Source organism: Hyaena hyaena, unplaced genomic scaffold (genome assembly GCF_003009895.1).
Source record: "Hyaena hyaena isolate Hyena2069 unplaced genomic scaffold, ASM300989v1 scaffold_75, whole genome shotgun sequence".
Taxonomy (NCBI): Eukaryota; Metazoa; Chordata; class Mammalia; order Carnivora; family Hyaenidae; genus Hyaena; species Hyaena hyaena.
In genome coordinates, this window is record NW_024080707.1 from 3,224,983 (window position 1) to 3,247,258 (window position 22,276).

Genomic DNA, 22,276 nt, shown 5'->3' on the forward strand with positions numbered 1-22,276 from the left:
TTTCCCTACTCTGTCTCCTAAATAACTTTTAGTCTGCTCTTTCTGTTTCCATTACCACTTTTAGGCCCCCATTCTATGTCTTGGCTAGATTGTTGTGATGGTCTCTAAACTGGTCTCCTGCTTCTCATCTTCACCACTTAATCCATCTTCCCCACTGCATAGAAATCTAACCATGTAAATATTTTGCTAAAAGCCTAAATGTGCTTCCTAATAACCTACAGAACAAAGTCCAACTCACTTAGTGTGACATGTGGACACCCTATGACCTGATCTTTATCTACTTTTTTTAGCCCCATCTCCTATCACTGTCTCTTTCTTTTTTTTTTTTTTAAATTATTTTTTAATGTTTTATTTATTTCTAGGAGAGAGAGAGAGAGAGAGACAGCATGAGCAGGGGAGGTTCAGAGAGAGAGGGAGTCACAGACTGAAACAGGCTCCAGGCTCTGAGCTGGCAGTCAGCACAGAGCCCGACGCGGGGCTCGAACCCATGAACCGCGAGATCATGACCTAAGCGAAAGTCGGACGCTTAACCGACTAAGCCACCCAGGCGCCCCTATCACTGTCTCTTTCTTACTTAGTGTGACTAACAAATAGCAAATAGCTTTTATTTCTCCATACATATCATCCATTTCATCCTTTTGTGACCATGTTTGTGTGTGGCTTCCTTGGTCTGGAATGTTAATCTCACTTTTTTGCTCCCACCAGACTCTTACTTATCTTTTGGGACTCAGATTATGCATATCAGATGGGACTCCTCTCTAATTCTTCAGGCTATGGTGGGTGCCTTTCCTCTGTCCTCTCATGGACTCTTAACTGCTGCATGTAGGTGTAACCTAATGTCATGCTATACTGAAATTATATATTTATGAATCTCTCATACTACTCAGCAGTGCTTCTCAAAGGCAGAAGCTCTATCTTATTAATTCTGTAGCCCAATACATAGAATAATTTCCAGTGTGAAGCGGGTGATCAATAAGCATTTGCCAAAAGTTTTCAGGTTGCTGGAGGCAGTTACTAAGGGAGAAGCCAGGCTCAGTTCTGAGCATGACTTTGGAAGACATCATGTGAGCAGATATTAAAGGCTTTCTTACCTGACTAGGTAGTTGCTCTATGGCAGTGGCTCTGCAGGTTGAGAGCCCCATGGGCAGGGTTCTCTGGATACACAAGTCCTCAAACTGACTGCTTACCTCTTCCCATTTACCTTGCCCAAGAGGTAGAGAAATGAAAGAAGACATAGAAATGGGGAACTGAAGAGTCAAAGAAGGGAAATGGGAACTCAAAGAAGGCTGAAGAGATGTGACACTTCTAAAACATTTCCCTAACAGATTGTAATGTGTCTTGTTTTCAAACTGGACACTTGAAATTAATTTAAGGAGACTGGCACCATGGTCATTATAACAGACTGTGTCTTACTAGGATGTGTGGGGAGGCAATGAGTCTAGATACCACAAAACTACTGTTATCTGGTGTGTCCCAGAGCTCTTAACAAATACAGCCAAACAATGACTCATGACCCCTGTATGAGCCAACACAAGCTGATATTCTTGCCATGACAGTCATAAAGGCTTTTACTTTCCATCTACAAGGAAATATAGGTGAAAGCTAATTTGGTGTCTGAGGGTGAATGGAAACAGGATATGAAGTTTCCTCATTACTGCCTGATACCACTGATTGTCTCTGTGGCTCAATTAGCCACATCTTGAAAGAAAAGGCAGCATGAGTCTGAATGCTCCTGGAAGGAAGCCCAGTTCTCCAGGTAAGGTTTCAAATGCTTTGTGGCTCAGCCAAGACCATGTGACCTTAGTGTTGGAATCCACCTGAGTATTCTAGGAGGTGCAGGTCACCTTTTCTCCTCCATGCATATCTTTTCAGCTGAGGAAGATTTGAAGTCTCTCAGACATGTGGAATTTTAAGATACTGGAAGCACAGAGTTAGATCTCACTTTTGAATAAGTACTTTTAAAAACATTATATAGTATGGGGCGCCTGGGTGGCTTAGTCGGTTAAGCGTCCGACTTTCACTTAGGTCGTGATCTTGTGGTTCGTGGGTTCGAGCCCCGCGTCAGGCTCTGTGCTGACTGCCAGCTCAGAGCCTGGAGCTTGTTTCAGTCTGTGACTCCCTCTCTCTCTGACCCTCCCCTGCTCACGCTGTCTCTCTCTCTCTTTCCCCTAGAAATAAATTTAAAAAAAAAAACATTTAAAAAAATTTAAAAAAAAAACATTATTTAGTAGGAAAACAAAATACTAGACTTGGAGTCAGACACAAATATATTTAAATATTAGTGCAATTTAGTAACCAGGGGGTCTTACACTAGTCATATAATATCTTTGAGCCTCTGGCTACCCATGAAATAATGGATGAATGATACCTGCCCAGCAGGATGTGTGGACTCAGTGACGTGAGACATGTGAGAGGGCTTACCATTGTAATTAGCACACAGTAGGAACTCTATTTTTTCTTTGCTTATTACTGCTAATGACCAAGCTCTTTAGTTTCTATTTCTGTTCCTGAACTAAATAGGTTTTTATTTTCCTCCTCTATCCAGTTTTAAAAGCTGTGGTCTAAAAAGCACTGTAGCTGTTTGTAACAGAAACAGATGGATGACTAAACCAGCCAGAAGAAAAATAGGGAGGCTCCACCAGGGAGACATAACAGAGGGCTCGGCTGATTGACTGTAATTTAGGACATCCATCATCATGGGTCCAAGGACAAACACTATGAATTCTAAGCCTGACTCAGGCACTGATTCCTTCTAAAGTGTTAAATAACTCATTTAATATCTGACAAAGATTCACCACAATGCTTGGCATAGCTGGGTTGTCTCAGCCAAGATCATTTATTATACACTATCATTACACATTAATGCAAAAAAATAATTGAGTTCCTAAACAATAAGGGACTTAACTTGGGTCTGTGATACATTTAGGCAGTCTATAAATTCCCTACACACGTTGGTAGATATATGTGCATGCCAATATTTTATGGGGAGAGGATCCATAGCTTTTATTAGATTCTCAATGAAGTCTGTGACCAAAAAGAAGTTAAGAGCTACCACTACATACTAACAGACCTTTCTTGTTATAGTTAGGCCATTTTCATGAGTATGTTTTTCCTGGAATCCTAAAACATTCTCCCTGATGAAAAAAAGATTGGATTCATGCATTGTTTCTATGAACTATACTATCTTGTAATGGGATTTTTACTACATTAGTTTCTCAACAGAATTCAAACATATTCCAAGGTTTGAACTGCTGATAAAAGATGGTTGAATTTATAGCACTCTTCTCCTAACCATGAACTTTCTCTATCATTCTCTCATTTCAAAAAACCAAAATATCAACTGAGCATCTCAAACAATGAGTGTCTTGAGGATAAGGAACCAAGGCTTGGCGTTTTATCGCACCCAAAGGCCAGGTAGCCCAGCAACCTCAATGCATTACTTATAAATCAAACCTGCTGTCTACTGGAGAGCACCGTTAGGCAGCTGTGAAGAAGAAAGCTGTTTCAAGCATGGTCTACTGTTGTGCATAGGTGAGTGACAGACAATGCACCATAGTGGTAGTAGAGGGAGGGAGGGAGTTTGCTAGTGATTGATGGTTGAGAGTATTTGAAACAAAGAAGCCAAAGTCACTGCCTCTAGTGCTGAAATAAAAACTAGTAATTCAGAGATAGAAACGATGTCCTTTCCCCCCTTGCCTTCTGACTGTGTGGCTGACTCTGTTCTATCACAGGGGAGTCCTGAAAGGCTTAGAGTGAAGCCCCAGCATCCCACCCCCTCCTAACCAGGGGACAGTATGTCACAAATATGCTTGATGAACCTCTTTAATTTCTTCAGAGGTGAGGCCAACTCAAAAGGTTAGGACTTGTTTGGCAAAGGAAGTATTTCATCCCACATGCAAACCACTGACTTAGTTCTGTATTGTTTTTTGCTTTCCTGACCACAAACTTATTTTTCTATAATACTGATAGCAAGAGACTGGAGCAGACCATTTAGAACAGATATTCCCAAGAGTGCTGAGAGGAGACTAGGGAATCATGAGATCACTGGGTCTCATGAGCTAGTTTAACAAGTGCATGGTCGGGGCACTGTGTGCACCAACTGCTCTCTACTCAGCCCCCCAGCAGACATGTGTACATGAGTCAAAAGCATGGGCCTTGGGTTCCAACAAGCCTGAATGTGACCCATAACATGTCATTTACTATCCCTACCATGTTGGAAATTTGTGGTGCTTTGCTGAGAGGTGTTCCTCATCTGCAAAGCGGGGATGGTTATACCCACATCACAGTGTGGGGCTGTGAGTTCTAATGAGATAATCCATGAATATTACATGATGGCATTTGACAAATTCTAGGTAGCCTTCTTCCACAGAATATAATTTTCTAAAAATAAATACATTTTTACATATAACATAAATAAAATGTAATATATGTTACATTTGGAAATATAAAAAGTTAGGTTTTAATGTATTATGTTAATATATATTCTAGATATATATTAATATATGTCTTTAAAATATATGTAAAATATATTCTTAAATGTCAATATTCCTTCTGTTTTTTATGCAAAGACCAAACATACTGAATCTATTTTTTGATGGTGAAGGTAGCATTTTTGCACCTATTTGAGACAACTTAAAAAGTGCTTTTTATATGTATCATTGTTTTATTTAGAATTCCAATTAACACCCCGTGCTGTAATTCAAAAAGCCATCGGGCACTGTTCATTGAGCTGGTAGCCCCCAGATAAAAGTCCTTTCCTTCTCTGGACAGTGTGATGCATCTTTTCCTCTTTGGCAGCTGCCCTAACTACCTATGTTTAACTTTGCCTCTTTGACTCATTCTATTTGGCTATTGCCCTTCTGGTCTGGAAAAGGAGATCAATAATGCTGTTCCATCTGTCCTTAAAGCAAGAGGGAACAGGCACTGAGGGAGAGTCTGAGGGTGTCTTTTGTGTTATGTACACAAGGGTGAGTATACCTTACTTGTGCATACATACCCAAGTGTGACACCTTCTTTCACCTTTCCTTCTGCTTCTTCATTTACTTCGCTGTATTTTTAGGACTTGGGCTGTATCTATGATTCATTCTCTTAGATAAGTAAAGACTTGCAAGTGAATATTTAGTGGAGGTTATTTTCTCAGTGATGGAAAAAGTCTTAACTTGAAAACTCCTTGTTCAATCGCTTATACCAAATAATGATGGAGAAGGTCATTTTTAGCACTTGAGTCTTTGCCTGGTGTGCAACTGTGTTTTCAATTCGGTGAATGTTCACTGACTGTCTGCTGTATATATGGCACTAAATTTGGTTCATAGATGGGGCACAAGATAAATAAGTAGTGGGTTCCATTCTCAAGTAGCTTAAAGTCTAAAAGAACAAAGGTAATGTAAACTGTAATAGGAGGCAAAAGTTTGGTATGTTCTATAATGAAGTCATAAGTGAAGTTTGGAAGAATCCAAGGGGGAAAAAATTCGATTCTGTAGGAAAACCTCCTACAGACATAGGTGGGCATTTCTGAGCCAGCTTGAGGATGGGTGGGTTTCCATGGGTATGGTTTGAAGAGAAGGTCGTCCACAGAGATAGTTCTCCAAACAGAGGCTAACACCAAGGTCATGAATATACTTGTTTAAGGAATGAGGAGAAGGTTTGTTTGGTTGCAGAGCAAAGTGTTCAAAGAGTAATGATGACAGATAACACTGGAGAACTATGATAGACCTGGTCCTAAGTGCCACACTAAGTAAGGAGTTCTGTCTTCTGATGACTTCAGAACAGATTGAATTCCACTGAAATCACTGAGGTGAGCTGTACTTACACCAAGTGACTGAGGTAGGAAGGTGTGTGCATGTGTTTACGTGGCCATAAAAAAAAAAAAAGAAAGAAAGAAAGAAAAAAAAACTAGAGCTAGCCTTGGTTTTCAAGGGAGTTTCAAAGGAGAAATATCTGGGGCAGCCTGACTAGCATGCTGCAAAACTTTGAATTAAGCATACAAGTTCTCTTATAAATGTGACTGTTCCAGGAAGAACAAAATACATTTGTGGACAGTACCACATAATTTGCTTAATTCAGATTCAGCATTAGGATCTTGGCATTTCTACAGATTCCATTTCTAATGACTTTTTTTCTGTTTTGTTTTGTTTTCTATTATTAAAGTCGCTTTTTACTTTCCTCCTGTCTTTGAGGTTATAGTCTCATAAATTGAAAAGTCTTTTTAGAGTACTTAACAGAAAATTTAATCAAAATGCTAAGCCACATTTTAGCTAAAAATGTATTAGTGTCATTGGAAATGTGATTCAGATGGCTAGGGCAATGTTGTTCTGCCAAATAGGGGTTCCTGAAACTGTTCTAGACATTTAAAGTAATGAGATATGTTTCGCATTGAAGTAGAAACAAAAACCATATTCATACATGGTAATTTAGAGTACTAGAGAAGATGGATATGTAGTTTTGTGTTCTTTCTCTCTACATATACACGTACACATATTTAAATTTTTATATTCGTCTATATTTATCATACACACACACACACACACACACACACATATGTCGACTCATATTTGAGCTGAAGTCAAGCATGAGAGTTCGAGTCCAGTTCCCTCTATAATTCTGTGGCTGGGGGCCTATTACTTTAAACTTTGAGGGCTTTAGTTTTGCTGATCTAGTACCAAACCAGATGTTGATCTCCACTCTGCTATTCTGTGACTTAATTACCTGTCAGTTGTGCCATGTTATTTCCTCTTTTTTGTACTTTAATGGAAGCTGATTAAAACCCCTTCCAAGAAAAAAAATTGGCTTAAAGTATGATTTGGAGGTTGGTTAAAAACCTCAAAGCCTTCTTCAACCATTACCTTTAGGGGGAATAAGTAATTCAGCAAACCATACCATAGATATTTATTAATCCAAAAATTTTTAAGAATTTATCCTGGGATCAGTTTTATATTCAGACTCAATTTGTAGAAAATAATGATGTGACAAGCCATTGATTTTGATAAGAACATTATTTATTAAGCATGATTTATTTAGTTTTCATAGCAATCCTATGACAGAAGATCCATTTAGTAGATAAGCATACTGAGGCTGAGAAAGGTGTAAATTTGTTCAAATTAACGCAAGGAACAAGTGGCAGGACCAGTTAGTTATATGGGACTAGAGCTCATGGCTGCAGAGAAGTGATAGCATCTTTCATCCATGCAGGGAATGAAAGACAGCTAGCTGACTTCCAAAGAGCCCAGTTCCCTTGCTAGATCACAAAGCTTTTGCTGGGGAGTGGCTTCAAAGACCGGGACTCTGTTTTTAAGCATCTCTTACATCTAGGTGAGACCATTTGGTATACAAGCCATGTTCTTCTGGTCAGTGGTATATAAGTAAGACTGTCTCTTTCCTAGCTGAGGTGGTAACGTATCTGAGATGCCTTCTCATACTCTCTTTCTCTTCCACAGCAATCTTAGAGGTGTGTCTTAAAGGTGACAGCTTTATGAGATGGAAGGAGCCTAGGTGAACAGACTGGATGTATATATATAAAATATATATTTATATTAATATTTGATATATATCAAAAAGGCTTTATATATATGAAATTGATATTTATATATAATGAAATTTATATACATAAATCATATATATGAAATTTATATTTGATATATATCAAAAAGGCTTTTTATATATATGTATGTATGTATGTGAACTAACAGCACTCCCTGATGGATTGGCTGTGGAGAAGAAGGGAAAGGAGGAGTTCAAGGTGTTTCCTAGGTTTCTAGATGAAGCATCTTAGAAGATGATGGTAACGGTACCATTTTACTTGGAGAGAAACCCCCTGACAAAGAAACTGGCTTGTGAGGAAGTTCAGCTTTCGATGACCCATGCTTCATGTGAACATCTGTCATTAGCTTGTTAGAGTGGTGAAAAGTGGGCAAGATTTTATAGAATCTTAAAGTTAACATATCCAGAAGAATAAACCAGAAAATATAACTAGGCTTGTGAGGGGAAATGCATTTTCCTTCCCTTTTCATATTAACAAGGAAAGAAAAGAACCTTACTAGTTTCACTGGATTGGATTATTTTTAGATGATATATACTACCACACTTTAATGTTTTTCAACCCTCAATTAAGATGATAATAATAATCACACAAATAAATAAAGCTATTGCTTTCTGCTTGGGTAGCATTTAATTTATGTATCCAAATCCATTTTCTCATTTAATACAATAATCATAGGAAGCAGGTATTTTACAGTTTAGGAAGCTGAATTCTGGAGAGATTAATTGATTTTTTTTTCAACATCATATTGAATGGTTAGTGGTAAAGCTACTGTCTGGTTTCGGGCCTGGCTGCAAATGTAACACAACTCTTTGAGGGGAGTTGAGTTCAGGAAGTATGGAGGTTTCAACAGAAGTCTCTTAATTAGTTTGATTCTCAAGTAGGATTATCAAAAGTAATATATTTACATACTGTCACAAATGGTAAACTCTTATGTGGTAAGAAATATTGAGGAATTCAGGAAATTTAAATACTTTGGTTAAAGTTTCTATACAGAATCTAACTCAAATGTTAGTTTTCAAATAACTAGTCTAGCACAGTACTTTTGGCAAAAGAATACGCAATGTAATTTTATCTCTTGATGATTTAGAACAGACTCATTTCATTTATTTAGCATATCATAGTGACATTAAATTAATTACTTTTGGAGCTTTCTGGAACTAGGTAATAGATGATGTTACTTTCCTTTTCAAATACTTTTTAAAAAAAATTTTAATGTTTATTTTTGAGAGTGAGACAGGGTGAGAGCAGGAGAGAGGCAGAGAGAGAGAGACACAGAATTTGAAGCAGGCTCCAGGCTCTGATGTGTCAGCACAGAGGCAGATGAGGGCTCGAACACACGAGCTGTGAGGTCATGACCTGAGCTGAAGTTGGACACTTAAGACACTTAACCAACTGACACACCCACGTGTCCCTTGAATACTTTCAATGACTGCTCATTGCTCTTAAAATCTAAAGTCTCTAACTTGACCTTCAAGAAGTTGAGTAATATGGCCCTGCACTTCTGCAGCTTATATCATTCTTCACCTCAAACACCACAAAATTATGCATACATGTCACAGTGATGAAGAGATAAAGAGTTAAAGTGGGTGGCAACTATTTAGTTGAAGGTGGCTGTTTTAAGGTTATTTAGCAACTGATCTATGATCTCACACAATTCAAAGACAATATTAGATATGGTATTCCTAGCCCAGAAGAGTCTCTGGCACATGACAGATATTCAACAGGTTTCTATTCTATCAACCACTGAATGAAAAGATGAGGAGGTCTTCTATAGTGATCACAAATACTCTGGAAATTGCACAACTCTGAGCACCAATTAAAACGCTAGGGTTATATCCCTGGCCATTACTGGGATATTGGTGAAGAGAATACTGACCAATATGGAAAAATTCCATTCCAACCTTGCTAGATAAGTATGAAGACCTAGAACCAAAGAATCATTAGTAGAATAACAAACATCAACTTAAATGTTTGGAATATAAGATTTATAAGCATGTCCATTTAGCCATGCTGAGGGCATTGCTTGATAATCTGCAAGCCTACCAAGGGTTAACTTCCCAAGAGCATTAAGTTGATATTTTCTGCCCCCAATGAGAATAGACCAAAGGGGATCAGGTTTTCATCACAATTAGATAGATTTATGTTATCCCACAGGAATAATTTCATGACAATGAATTTTGTTATCTGTTAGGATTTATAGCCAAAGGATGGATGGATGGAGGGTAGGGGAATAAGCACATGGATAATCATTGTCATTATGAACCTTGTAAATGGGATCAATCCACATGCATTCCAGAGGCCTTTAAGTCCTCTCAAAAGAACTTAGAGCTGAATTCTCTATTTAGTTCCCTTTTGAGATCTGTATCTTTTGTGTGTGTTTATCTGATGACTGATCTTCTTTCTTAAAAATACTTCCTTTATATATTTTTAAGTTTTTAAACCATTTGTATTCTATTTTGGAAGTAGGCTTCATGGTTTCTTAGTAAATGAAATTGGCTAACAGCCTGTGATGTGTTGGCTTGGCTGTGCCATGTAAATCTCCTTTCCCCTTGTCCATCTCTGTGCCTCCGCCTAGTAGGCTAGAATTAAACCACAAGAATCCTATGTAGAATGTGTTCCAGCTTTCTTTTCCCATTCACCTTTGAAGAATTTAACTAAGAGCACTAAATGGCACATGTAATAACAGTTTAGAGGTTTTACCAAAGTACTTGCTCTCTCCTCTTTGGGTGAAATATAAAAAGGCTCATAAAAAGATTTTTGTTATTGTTCAGTTTGCTTTCTTTGGGATTTGTTTCCTTGTTGAAAATGGAGTGTTTTGGAAATGAAATTTGGTGAATTACAATTCAATTGAATTTTTCTGTTTATGCCTGAAAACCAGAGTCCATCTGAACAGGATCATTAACTTCAATTTAGTCTACATGTCAATGTCAGGCAGGGGAGGGACTGGAGATGGAGGGGAAAGAAGAGAATCAGTGAATGTGGGGAAAGAGAATGAGAGAGAGGAAGAGGAAATAAGAGGGAAACCATTTTACAGAACAAGGTTCTCATGGAACAAGTCAAATTACTTTTGTGTTTGAAGTGTTATTTCCCAAGCAAAGCATGTGTGTCTCCTCGTCACGGTGAAAGCAGGAAACTCCAAATTCAATATACTGCTAATCCAAGTAGAAGTAACATTGGTTTATTTTCAGATCACACTGGGAAGACCAGCTGATTAAGTTCGTAATAGACTTGCACATAGATAGTAAAGGCTTCATCAATGCTGTATTTTTCTGCTACAGGAGATAGTTATATTTCCTTAAAAGACTTTGAATCTTGTAATCCCCAGTTATCTGTTGTGATAGATGTTACTAAATTACATTTATTGAGACAAAGTTTGGTTTTGCTATTAAAACTGTAACCCAGGAAAGCTCAAGATTTTGAAATTTTGATTATTGCCGATTTTTTACTGTATTTTTTATTTCTAAAGGAATAGATCTAGAAATCGGGCATTTAGTTGCTTTTATGTAATCAGTTGAAGTAGTTGGTTCCCAAATGCTTTGTAACTATCAAAACTGTAAGAAAAGCAAGAGAAATCTGCATAAAGTGGTGCACAATATAATGTTGGTGTTACACAGGACTTTTATACCCACTTAAACTTTACCAAAAGCTTTTATGATGGACAGCTGAGAAAACTGAGACTCAGAGGTTAAGTTACTTGCCCCAGGATATAGAGAAGATGACATTTGAACCCAAGTCTTTCAGAGCTCATCCCTTCTAACTTTCATTACAACTACTTCTTCCCATGGATATTTCTACTCAGATCTTAATAAAAGTTGTTCACCTGCTTAAAATTCCTCCTAATTCCACTCAGCTGCTTCATTACATTAATAATAGCATACCAGACACTAATTTCCTTTTGTGGAAAATCTGTTCCATGACCAACTTCTCTTTAACATTTTCTTCCATGTCACCAAATGTCAAATATTTCTTTAAAAAAAAAAAAAAGTCATCACTGTTTTTAGCTCCTTGAAGTTCTGAGTTGCCTTCTAGCAATCTCTATTTTAGTGCATGAACATGAACTCTCATATAGCAAATCTGAATTTCCAGGTGTCGTCCATCTCACACCCTTTTGAAATCCAATACTAATTGTGTACATTATCAGGATGTACATTTCTCTCAGTAAGCTCACCTCAGAATGATTGGGCACCATATTTGTGATAATTAAGCACAAAGAACACCTGGATTTCCTTTGAGTCACATAAAAATGAAGGAAAAGCATTCCGACCAAAGGGCACATGCCCATCAAGTTTGGACAATTTTGATTAGAATTGCAAATATATAGAGTAACCAGCAAACATTTGCTGAGTGACTACCATGTACTAAGTACGGCCAGACACTGAACTCACCTTTATTAAGCAGTTCCCGTATCTTAGGCAGTAGTCTAAGTACTGAAAACCCTAAACATAAAAAACCATGAGAAAGGCTGAACTTCATCTCAACCTATCTTACATTGTTCTGTAAGATCCTCTGACAAAGAGTCTGAATTGGACTATAGTACCTATATTTAAAACTTAGAGGAAGAGCCGACATGCAAAGAATCTTAATCTTTCCTGACAGAAAGACAGTGACCATCATAACGAATAGATATTGACAGTGTAGAGTTATTGTCAATATGCGGCATTAGGTCCAGGGCAATTAAATTTGCCTGTTTTATATTACTGAGACCAAGTGCTTGGCCTGGATTCCTGCAGAAAAGAAATAATTCCATTACATATGATTCACCTCTGAGTAACCCTCCAAGCTGAAGGCTTGAGCTAAAAATTTACATTATTATATAAATAATTGATTTAGTAAACATTTATTGGGTGTCCTTATGTTCACTGGACAGTGATCAAAGACTTAAACATACAAAATACAGTCTTCATATGTAAGAAATGTGCATCCTAATTTTCCTAAAAATGTATTTCAATTTTTAAAACATCTAGTTATTTTTTGTTTGTTTTTTTAATGAAGAGAGCAAAACGAATTTTGATGACTGCCAAAATTATATTCAGACACATGAAGACAGTGAACTCTGGAGAGAGGCAGAAGGGACTCTGATGGGGTCTGTCAGCTACTAGCTGTGTGCCCGGGTACCACTTACTCCTCATGCTCCATGGTATATAATCAATACAGTAATAGCTCATGTGATAAACCAATTGCTGCCAACAAGCTAATAGGACAGTGACCATTTTACATTCAGATTCTCCTTACTGTCCTACAGCTAGCAGCGGAATGTCTTTTCTGGACAAGGACAAAAAGGAGAGTGTCATTGGCGGGACTCTCCTCTTAGACTCTCACATGGCAAGATGGCATCTCTGGTTAAGGCCAGCAGTGTCTTCTGTGTGGCCAGGTCTCAGCTCCTGCCTAGAGGATGTTCGCACCTCAGTTTCTCTTTTTCTGGACTCAGTTCCAGGACTATTACCTCAACTTGTCCATCTACAGAACCAGTCTTCATTTCTAGGGAGAACAAAATTTCAAATGGGATTTTTGGGGCACCTGGGTGGCTTAGTCAGTTAAGCATCCGACTTTCGCTTAGGTCATGATCTCACAGTTCGTGGGTTCGAGCCCTGCGTCGGGCTCTGTGCTGACTGCCAGCTCAGAGCCTGGAGCCTATTTCAGAGTCTGTATCTCTCTCTCTCTCTCACCCTCCCCTGCTCACGTTGTCTCTCTCTCTCTCTCTCCTAGAAATAAAAATATTTTTAAAAAATTTTCAAATGGGATTTTTAAAAATAAAACAGAAGACATAAAACCAACCAAGCAAAAACCCTGTAGGTTCTTTTGAGTATCAGATTTTGACGTTTGATCTAAAATTAATATAGAGTCCAAATTTTTCTTTTTGGAAGTTCCCTCTGAACAATTCTGTTTTCAGTGTAACATTTAAAGGCTCATATTCAGAATTTAGCATTTGTTTAATGAGTTCTTATAGAACAGTTGTACTCAGGAGAGAAGAAAATGGATCAAGGTAATTGTTTTTCTGCTGTACTATTTCTTCTTCACCTGCAGAGCTGTATACTCTTAAAGCCAGGAAGTTCTAAGGTAATTTGACTTTTTAAAAAATTATCTCAGGGAAGTTTCAGAGAACAACACTAGTAAACACAATTTGTGTTTTAAATTTAAAAGATATTTTCTTAAGTTAACAAAAAGACTTTCCAACTTTTTGGACCTGTCATAAGAAATGTATTTTACATATGGGTATACTACAGTTCGTTTATCCATTTATCTATTGATAGAGAACTATTTCATTACAAAAATTTTTTATTATTGAAGTATAGTTGACATACAGTGTTATGCTACTTTCAGGTACAAACATAATGATTCGACAATTCTATATACTATGCAATGCCTACCTCAATAAGTATAGATAGTTACCATCTGTCACCATGAGAACTATTTCATTTTGAGGAGGATTTTATTCAGAAAATGATTGTAAACTAAATGATCAGGCACACCTTTATAGGTTTAATTGTATATATATAATTAGTGGAAACTAAAGGCTTTTGAAGTAATCCGATATCAATTTATAAAAGCCTGAGTATGAGAAGTACTGTATATTTAGAAGCTCATGAAATAGTACTATGCCTGACCTATAGATCAGGGTTCATCTATACACAGATTGCAAGTGAAACCATGTGGGTTTGCCCCAGGGAGAGGGTGTAGAGGACCCTAGGACAAAGTCCTGAAGAACTTCAACATTTGGGGAAAAATAGAGGTAAAGGAGCCTCCAATTTCCTCCCTGGAGATGATGAAAATAAAAATCTAACTTAGGCAGTTATTTGAGAAGAAAACACCTCCTACTTTTTCACATAAATGAGACAACAGATGAAAAGCAACTGGTGCCTGGCTTGTAGGTAATGATAACTAATAACATTATACTGATGAAATGTCTTCTTAGTCTTTCTTTTTCTTATGCTATCACAGTTGTAAATTTCTGTACCCTTTGCTTTATGTTATGATCTTGTAACATCACATCCAGTATCACCTACTTTGAAATGAGCTTTCCCACCCTCCTAAAATATCAGTCTATTTTTAACTTCATTGTTGTTCCCAGACTTGACTAGCTCCTCTCATGATACCAAAGGAAACTAAAAGAATCTAAACTAGGTGGAGAGTAGCTAGAGGCACAAGCCAGACTTCCTGTGTGGCTGCAGTTCTGGCTGCACACTGGAGGATGTTCTCGCTTCCTCAGCTTGGAAAGGAATTAGCCCGAGATCATCAAGACAATAAGATTCTTTCCCTTATTATCTCTTTGCTTTGATATTGACAAGGAAACAGTTATTTCAATTCTTAAAAACAAGTGATTTCCCCCCCCCCTCCCATTTCTGGTAAAGAATAGTTGACAAATATTCATAACCCAACCTAAAAATAATTGTAGAAAATGACTTGAAAATTTTCATGAAGTTCTGGAGTCAGAAGTGGAAAATATTACTCCCTTTCAAAAAATTTCTTTGAATGTTTTTTAACGAACTCTGAAAAGTCATGACCACATGTGTACATTCACTTTTAACACAATTGGTACGATTATTTCTTCCTGGATCTTCTCAAAGAGCTGTTAAGATACAAATAACTTCTACATTTCATAACTTTGTTTGCTTTAGTCTTCCAGAGTTATCTTCATGCTTTCCTAAATTTCTCAAATCTTTCCACTTCTCAAGGGGGAAAAATGTTTCCAATGCTTTCTCTTATTTGACAATTTGATTAGTTCTGTTTTTCTGGAATGTCACATATTTGGTGTATTCCCACATATATTCCGTGTATAAAAATGTATTCTAGGTATGGGAATACAACATTCAGTGAAATTAAAATTACAGATTGGCATAGCATTTTGTGAATGTGTGCAAATTCTTTATTCCCTTATTATTGGCCGATTTGTTATAGACAGAGATTGAAACACAAAGAGATATAACTTATACTAAGCTACACAATTTAAAGTGATGCTGGAAATGAATGCTGTCACCTGAATCCTGATCCTGTGTACTTTTCACTGGGAAACGGTCAGTTCATGGTGTTGTGATTTTGTTCATATTGGCTATTGTCCAAATTTGGTGGTCAAAACAGGACAGAGTCTATGGAAAACTACCATTGCCTGTTCTCTTAGTAATTTAATACAAGAATTACTGGAATTTATGTGTATTTTCTGATCTATCTGGTGGAACATGCTTTCTCTTATGGTCAAGTTACAGAAAATAAAATGATTCAAAAACATAAGATAATAATAGCATTTGTTTTAAAGTCCTGTAAAAACCAGGAGTGATTAGTGAAATATTGGCATTCACTGTGACCCTAAACCTGAATTAGAACATGGAAAAGCCAATTAAGAGGCCTGAACCCAAGGAAAATTATGAAAAGAAATTGATGATTGTCACTATGATATTTTTTCCCTTTAAGGGGAGAAGGCAATTAGATGTAAGAAGGAAGGAAATGTTTAATGATTAAAATTAAAACTGAGGGTGCTTGGGTGGCTCAGTTGGTTGAGCATCCCACTTTTGATTTCAGCTCAGGTCATGATTTCAGGGCCATGGGATTGAGCCCTGTGTCAGGCTCCATACTTCGAACACTTCTTATGGTTTCTCTTTCTCTCTCCCTCTTCCTCTCACCCCCACTGATGCTCGCTCTCTCACTCTCTCTGTCTCTGTCTCTCTCTCTCTCTCTCTCTCTCAAATTAAAAAAAAAAATGAATGGGGGAAGGTGTTCCTAAATATTATGGGTGGGTAGTTTTAAATGCCAATGAGTTTTCCTATAAACTCGTGAAGAGTAATGAAGAGCTTAATGTGGGAAGAGATTTTTTTTTTAAACAAACATTGACATTTTAAAGACCTAACCATCTTAAATGGAATGACTATTAAAATGCAAAATTAGACTGAACAGAGGCATTTTGGGGATCACATATGAGTAGAATCCTAAGAGCCAGATAATGAATGACTCACATAATCTGAGCGGTTTGGGCTGACTCACATGTTTTGGAAGAAGGTGTCATCAAATCTCTGATTCTGTCAATGTTTTTCCCCTTTGTTCCACCTGTTAGTGCCAAACAAATCCTGAAATTCAGTGACTTTTCCAGCTCCAACTTGTCAATAAATCTTTCCAAACCACCAGTAAGGCTTTGAAATATATAGATAAGTATTTGGTATATCTGAATAATACTCGCTAAGAAACATGAGCCACATATGTAACTATGGAACGTGTAGGAGATCAGAATCCAGACAGAGCCTTGACAAGGTAATGGGAGAGCCAAGACTGGGTTTGGTTTGTCCGAGATGGAAGAAAGGAGGCTTCTTCATCCAATACTTCCTGAATGATGCTTTCTGGAAGATATTTTAAATCAACAAGTGTTATTTGGTACCAGGTGTAAGGAATATACAGAAGGAATCCTTGGCCTATGTCCTAGAAAGGCTCACAGCCTGTAAAGGAAAATGACATAGGTACTAAGTGGAACAATTTGATATATAAAAATATATCTAGGAGCAACATTGGGGACGGGGAGCATAGAACGGTCAGCTTCTTACACCTCTAGGACTGAGAAGCCCTCACAGAGGAGGTGGCATTTGGCTGGGCCTTGATGGATGATTGAAGTTCTAAATATCTAAATAGGAAAAGCACCTCACTCAGAGGTAGGAACCATATATAGAAGAAGGAGACACTAGAATACAGATGTTGGGGTATGTTCAGAGAATGGTTAATAATAACCAGTGTCACTGCAGCATTGAAGAATTAGGAAAAGATGAGATGGGAATATGGGTGGCTAAGATGTGTCCAGTCAGTGTAGCTCTCTTGTTCATATAATCTGTATCTTGGATTGGTTCTAGCCTCAGGAATATGTCTCACCCAAAAATTGCAGTTTATCTAAATCTGTGATATGGTTTCTTGGCAAAGGACCAATTTGGTGGTGAATAATAGTAATCTAAGAAAAGCTTGCAATCTTTTCTATATCTATCCCTGATCTCCTTTCCATTCTTTATATTCTTAGGTTGATCAGACAGCTAAGAACTTACAGTGCTGAGTCTTTGATAAACATCTGTCAAAAATAATAATGAATCATATGCACATGCACACATAGATTCATACATACAAATGTGGAAGCTTTCATTGCTTTTTAAATATTCAAATTTAACTGGTATGTTGCAACTTAAAAAATTTCATTCACTTGGGGACGCCCAGGTGGCTCAGTTGGCTAAGCTTCAGACTTTGGCTCAGGTCATGATCACACAGTTCATGAGTTCGAGCCCTGATATTGTTCACTTGAATGTTGCTAGGAGCATTCAAAGAGAAAAGTGATCTCCTTGACCTTTTGGGGTTTTTTTTCCCACAGGATTGAAAAAACGTACAAGGAAGGCCTTTGGAATACGGAAGAAAGAAAAGGACACTGATTCGACGTATGTACTTTGGGGCAGCACAGCAGCTCAGCTGCAGCTGAGGGACCACATGTGGCCGTGTGGTGTGGTCAGCTGCACGGCAGAATAAAGAGCCCATTAAGCCCCCTATTTGGCTAGAATCTCTGAAAGTGACAAAAGGGGAAAATCAACAGTTGTTTGGACACAGGTGAAACCAAAGAGGGCTACATTTACTGCTCATCCTTTAGCTTTTCATCCCATATATTTTTATCATGCATAAACTTGAGCACAATATTTGAGCACTGCACTGTGTCCTTGTCCTCCAAGGGATAAAATATCATGGGATAAAATATCTGCTGTACCAAAGAAATATCTTCCATATAACAAAATGACATAACATATTTGAAATGCCTCCTATGGTAGCTAGTGTTTAGTAACTGCTCATTCAATAGGAGTGAATGCTACTCTTACTATTACTAATACAAATTAGTGTGTGGTAAGTTCCTTATGAGCAGTTAAAAATGGAATTTCATGAAAATTTGAGGGTGGGGAAACTCATGTTTGGACAGGTGATCAGTGAAGCCTTAGAGAAGGAAGAACCTTGAGTTTGGACTTCAAGAAGATGAGGACATGCATCTCAGTGCAAAGGGAACAATGACAGTCAAAGCAGAGAGATGACAGTCAAAGCAGAGTAAAGTAGGTATGCAGGACCAGGTGGCTAAGACAGTTTGTCTACCTGACAGCTGCAGGTAAAGGTGGGAATGGGAGGTGAGGCTGGAAGGGAGACCAGGCCCAGAAAAGAAGAGCTTCAAGGACCAACGTGATGTGTCTGGGCTTCCTTCCTTAGGAATGGGCAACCTTGAAGCTTTGAAGCCTTTTAAACCAGATAGTGTTAAAAAAGTTTTGTAATGGGAAGAATTTTTTTTTTTTTTTTTGGTCTAGATATCACTTGTGAAAATCTCCTGTTCTTACCTTTTCCTTATGCTTTTTCTTTTGGTAAATAATTATTTCATGGAAATGACACTCTAGTCTTACAAGTTGTTTTAAATGATTGAATTAGGAATGCATTTCTGAGGATTATATCATTTCCACTAGTTCTTAAGAAATTGCCATTTTCTAAACACTAACCAGCCAGGTGTGATGGTTCTTTCACCAAAGTAAGAAGACTGGGGTTCTAGTTCCAGCATTGCCAAGAACTCCCCGGCCTTCGGAATACATTTTCCTTTCCTGGGCCTCAGTTTCCACTGATTAGACAGAATCTAATTCCCCAAAAGGACCAGACATCATGCCACTTCAACTGTCAGCAACATCTGTTGTCACCTACAAAGTGCCATGTGTTCTGTGGTCACTACTGGACACATCTCAGGAGAACATCACTAGCAAAAACCAAACCATGTTTTTCTGAAGGCAGTGTCTGTAATGGACTGCATGTAATCTCTGGTGTGTGAAGAAAGTTAAAAAGGAAAAAGAAAGCTCCCTCAAAAGGGAAAAAGGGTCAGACAACCTCTCCAGGACAGGCCACAGCTAATTTGCAAGTGGCCAAAACACTGCTCTTCCATCACCATTTCTAAAGGTGTGAAAATAAAGCAATTATTCCTCATGGCTTTGGGGAGACACCCCCATATCTCTCTGAAGCACCCTAATGAAAAATTTGCTTGTAGAATCCTAACCATCTCTTAACTTACCATCTGAGCACCCCAGATTACTTACTTGATAGAAAACTAGCCAGACACTTGTTCTAATATTTGTTTAGAGAGAGAAACGGAGACACAGAATCTGAAGCATGTTTCAAGCTCTGGGCTGTCAGCACAGAGCCCGACATGGGACTTGAACCCACAAACCGTGAGATCATGACCTGAGCCAAAGTCGGAGGCTTAACTGACTGAGCCGCCCAGGCACCCCAGCCATAAACTTGTTCTACCAGCAATGATGGTCAAAGGACATGCTGTTTAGTGTAAACCTTTGCTTTTCATGAATGCCTGCTCTCTAATTGGGTCATGCATCATTCCTGCAAAAGGCTGGGAAGATGTTCTGGCAATTTACTATTAGGTAATGCTTATGTTCATCTGCAATCATTGAAACCTTGTTGATGCAAACTGTTTTCAGGACTGTCACAACTCTGTGAGTGTTGCCAAGCAACCCGCTCCAGTTGCCGGCCAGCTCCAACTATAGCTGATTGAACCTCCTTAGTTAGTGAGTGAGGTTGGGACCAGAGCTTCCTGATTTGATCATCACTACAGTGGCTGATAGAGGAAAGGAGAGAGCCTGTGCTAAGTGGCAGGCCCTGCGCAGGGTATTTTTGTATTCACTGATACCCTTTTTAATCCTCACAGTGATTCAATCAGGTTAGAAATAATATATCAATTTTAGGAATAAGAAATCAGTGCCAAAAGGGATTAAGTAACTCTCTGAAGGCTATCTGGAAAATAAGGGTTGGAGTCAAAATTCTAGTCCAGAATCATGTCCATTCTCTAACACGCAGAAGAAAAAGACTGGATGGGCAAAATTATAATCAAGACCAGTAGCAGAGTAAAAGAGAAAAGGCCGTAGCTGCAAGAGGGAACTGACACTTCTTAAAATAGAGACAAAGGCTCATGGTAGATGATTAGTTTTCAAATAGAAGTCAGTAAATATAATGGGTTCACTACTAAAAAGAAAACAAAATTATTAAAAATATATGTATCACACTTGGAAAGGGGGGGGTGCTAGGAAATGCATTGAAAACACATGCTCAAGCGTCTGAGACTGCTAACATCTCTCTACTCCCCATCCTAGGTCACAACATTTCATGAGTATTTACTCTACTCGAGGCACTATTTCAGGCTCTTCACTTCTGTTAACTCAGTGAATCCTTTAATGGGCCTATGGGGTATATGTCATTTTCATAGCTATTTAGTAGATGAAAGTGAGACACAAAAGGGTTAAAGAACTTACCCAAGGTTATGCAGTTAGGAATCTAAGTTCACTGAATCCAGGCAGTCTGGAATTACCGCCAGTTGTCTTCACTGCCGTGCTTATGGCCACCAGACTAGGAAACACAGGCCCCATTCCATCAATGGTTAAGACAAAGGCAGAATAGGACACTACGCTGCTATGCCCAATTACAAGTGTTTCTGATTACAAGTTTTGAAATGCCATCCCTATAGCTGCGACATGCAGGAGATCAAGAGGCCTCTCATTTAGATCACCTATTGATATGCCCTTGTACCTGAACCAATAGTGGGCAACACACAGCCCGGCCTATCTCAGGACCCTTGTCTTCCTATCTGTAACATGCTGCTCCCAAAGACATCCCCGCAAGGATCAGTGCTTTTGGATATGTCCTACCCCACCGTTGGCAAATCATCTCTCTCTCAGTTCCCTCAGTACAGGTTTGCTCTCTTAGTAAGAAATGCTTATTTTTTTGCGGTGTATAAATCTGAAAAGGGAAAGTTGGCTTTGATAAGTGTGGGGCAGTACCTTTCCTCTATGCTTTCTGTCCACCCTTGGCTTATTGGTAACTTTGGTAACCCACTAGATTTACTCACCTGTCTCATTCTTTTTACGACGAGCATGTCTTCTTCATTGTTTCTATTCCCTGATTCTAGTCTAGTGCCTGGCCCATTGTAAGCACTCAATATTTGTTCAATGGATTACAACTTTTATCTTCCTGACCTTTGTTTTAGATGAAATTTCTTTGAACCAACTAATTCCCATAGCCAGGTTCAAAGACCCCAAGATTTCTGTCAGCTCCTATGGGTCTTTCAAAATCTGGGGCCTCGCTGCTTCTAGTCCATGTATCTCTGATTTACCTCTGCAGCCACACAGACACAGAACTGCTTATGAAAAATGATAAACTCCCATCAAGAGTTTTATAATCCAAATTAAATATCTTGCTAATTTGAAAGGGGTGTTAGCAGGAAAGGGAAATCATATCTTGGAGCCCAGAAGATATGCTCCTTACTCTCTGCATTTCTCTCCCTCTCTCTCTCTCTCTTTCTCTCTTCCTCTCTCCTTCTCCTGTCTCCTCCTCCCCCCACTATGAATCAATAAGGAATGTTGTTACTTGGTCCCACCTCCTAAAGAACATCCCCAACCATACCAAACTCCATAAGACTTCAGAGTCCACCTCAAGCGCTTATTAAGTTTTTCTTCCAAACAATGCAGGTCCTCATCTATGCATAATTCCAGCCCCCATGTTAATAGAATAACATTTTCCTAGCTCCTTACAGAGTGAACTAAAATGGGAAGTTATAAAGCTACAGTGACTACCCTCTAACTTCTCCTTTCCTCTGGCTCCTCCAGTTGTTTCCCAAAGAACAATAATATCACTTGCTTTGAAGTCTAACATGGCTGCAAGTAGTCAGTTTTGTGTTCTCAATGATGAGACATTATGAAAGAGAATGAGAAA

General features: G+C 38.3%; 1 protein-coding gene across 4 annotated transcripts in view; it reads left to right on the plus strand.

The window, feature by feature from the left end:
* The window catches only part of SGIP1 (SH3GL interacting endocytic adaptor 1), a 212,817-nt gene that overhangs the window by 73,654 nt on the left and 116,887 nt on the right, over positions 1 to 22,276 (plus strand). For all 4 annotated transcript variants that reach the window (XM_039233459.1, XM_039233460.1, XM_039233457.1 and 1 more), the window contains exon 3: positions 17,865 to 17,928. In XM_039233459.1, coding sequence (XP_039089390.1) covers positions 17,865 to 17,928 — 64 coding nt within the window. The remainder of the gene's footprint in view (positions 1 to 17,864; positions 17,929 to 22,276) is intronic.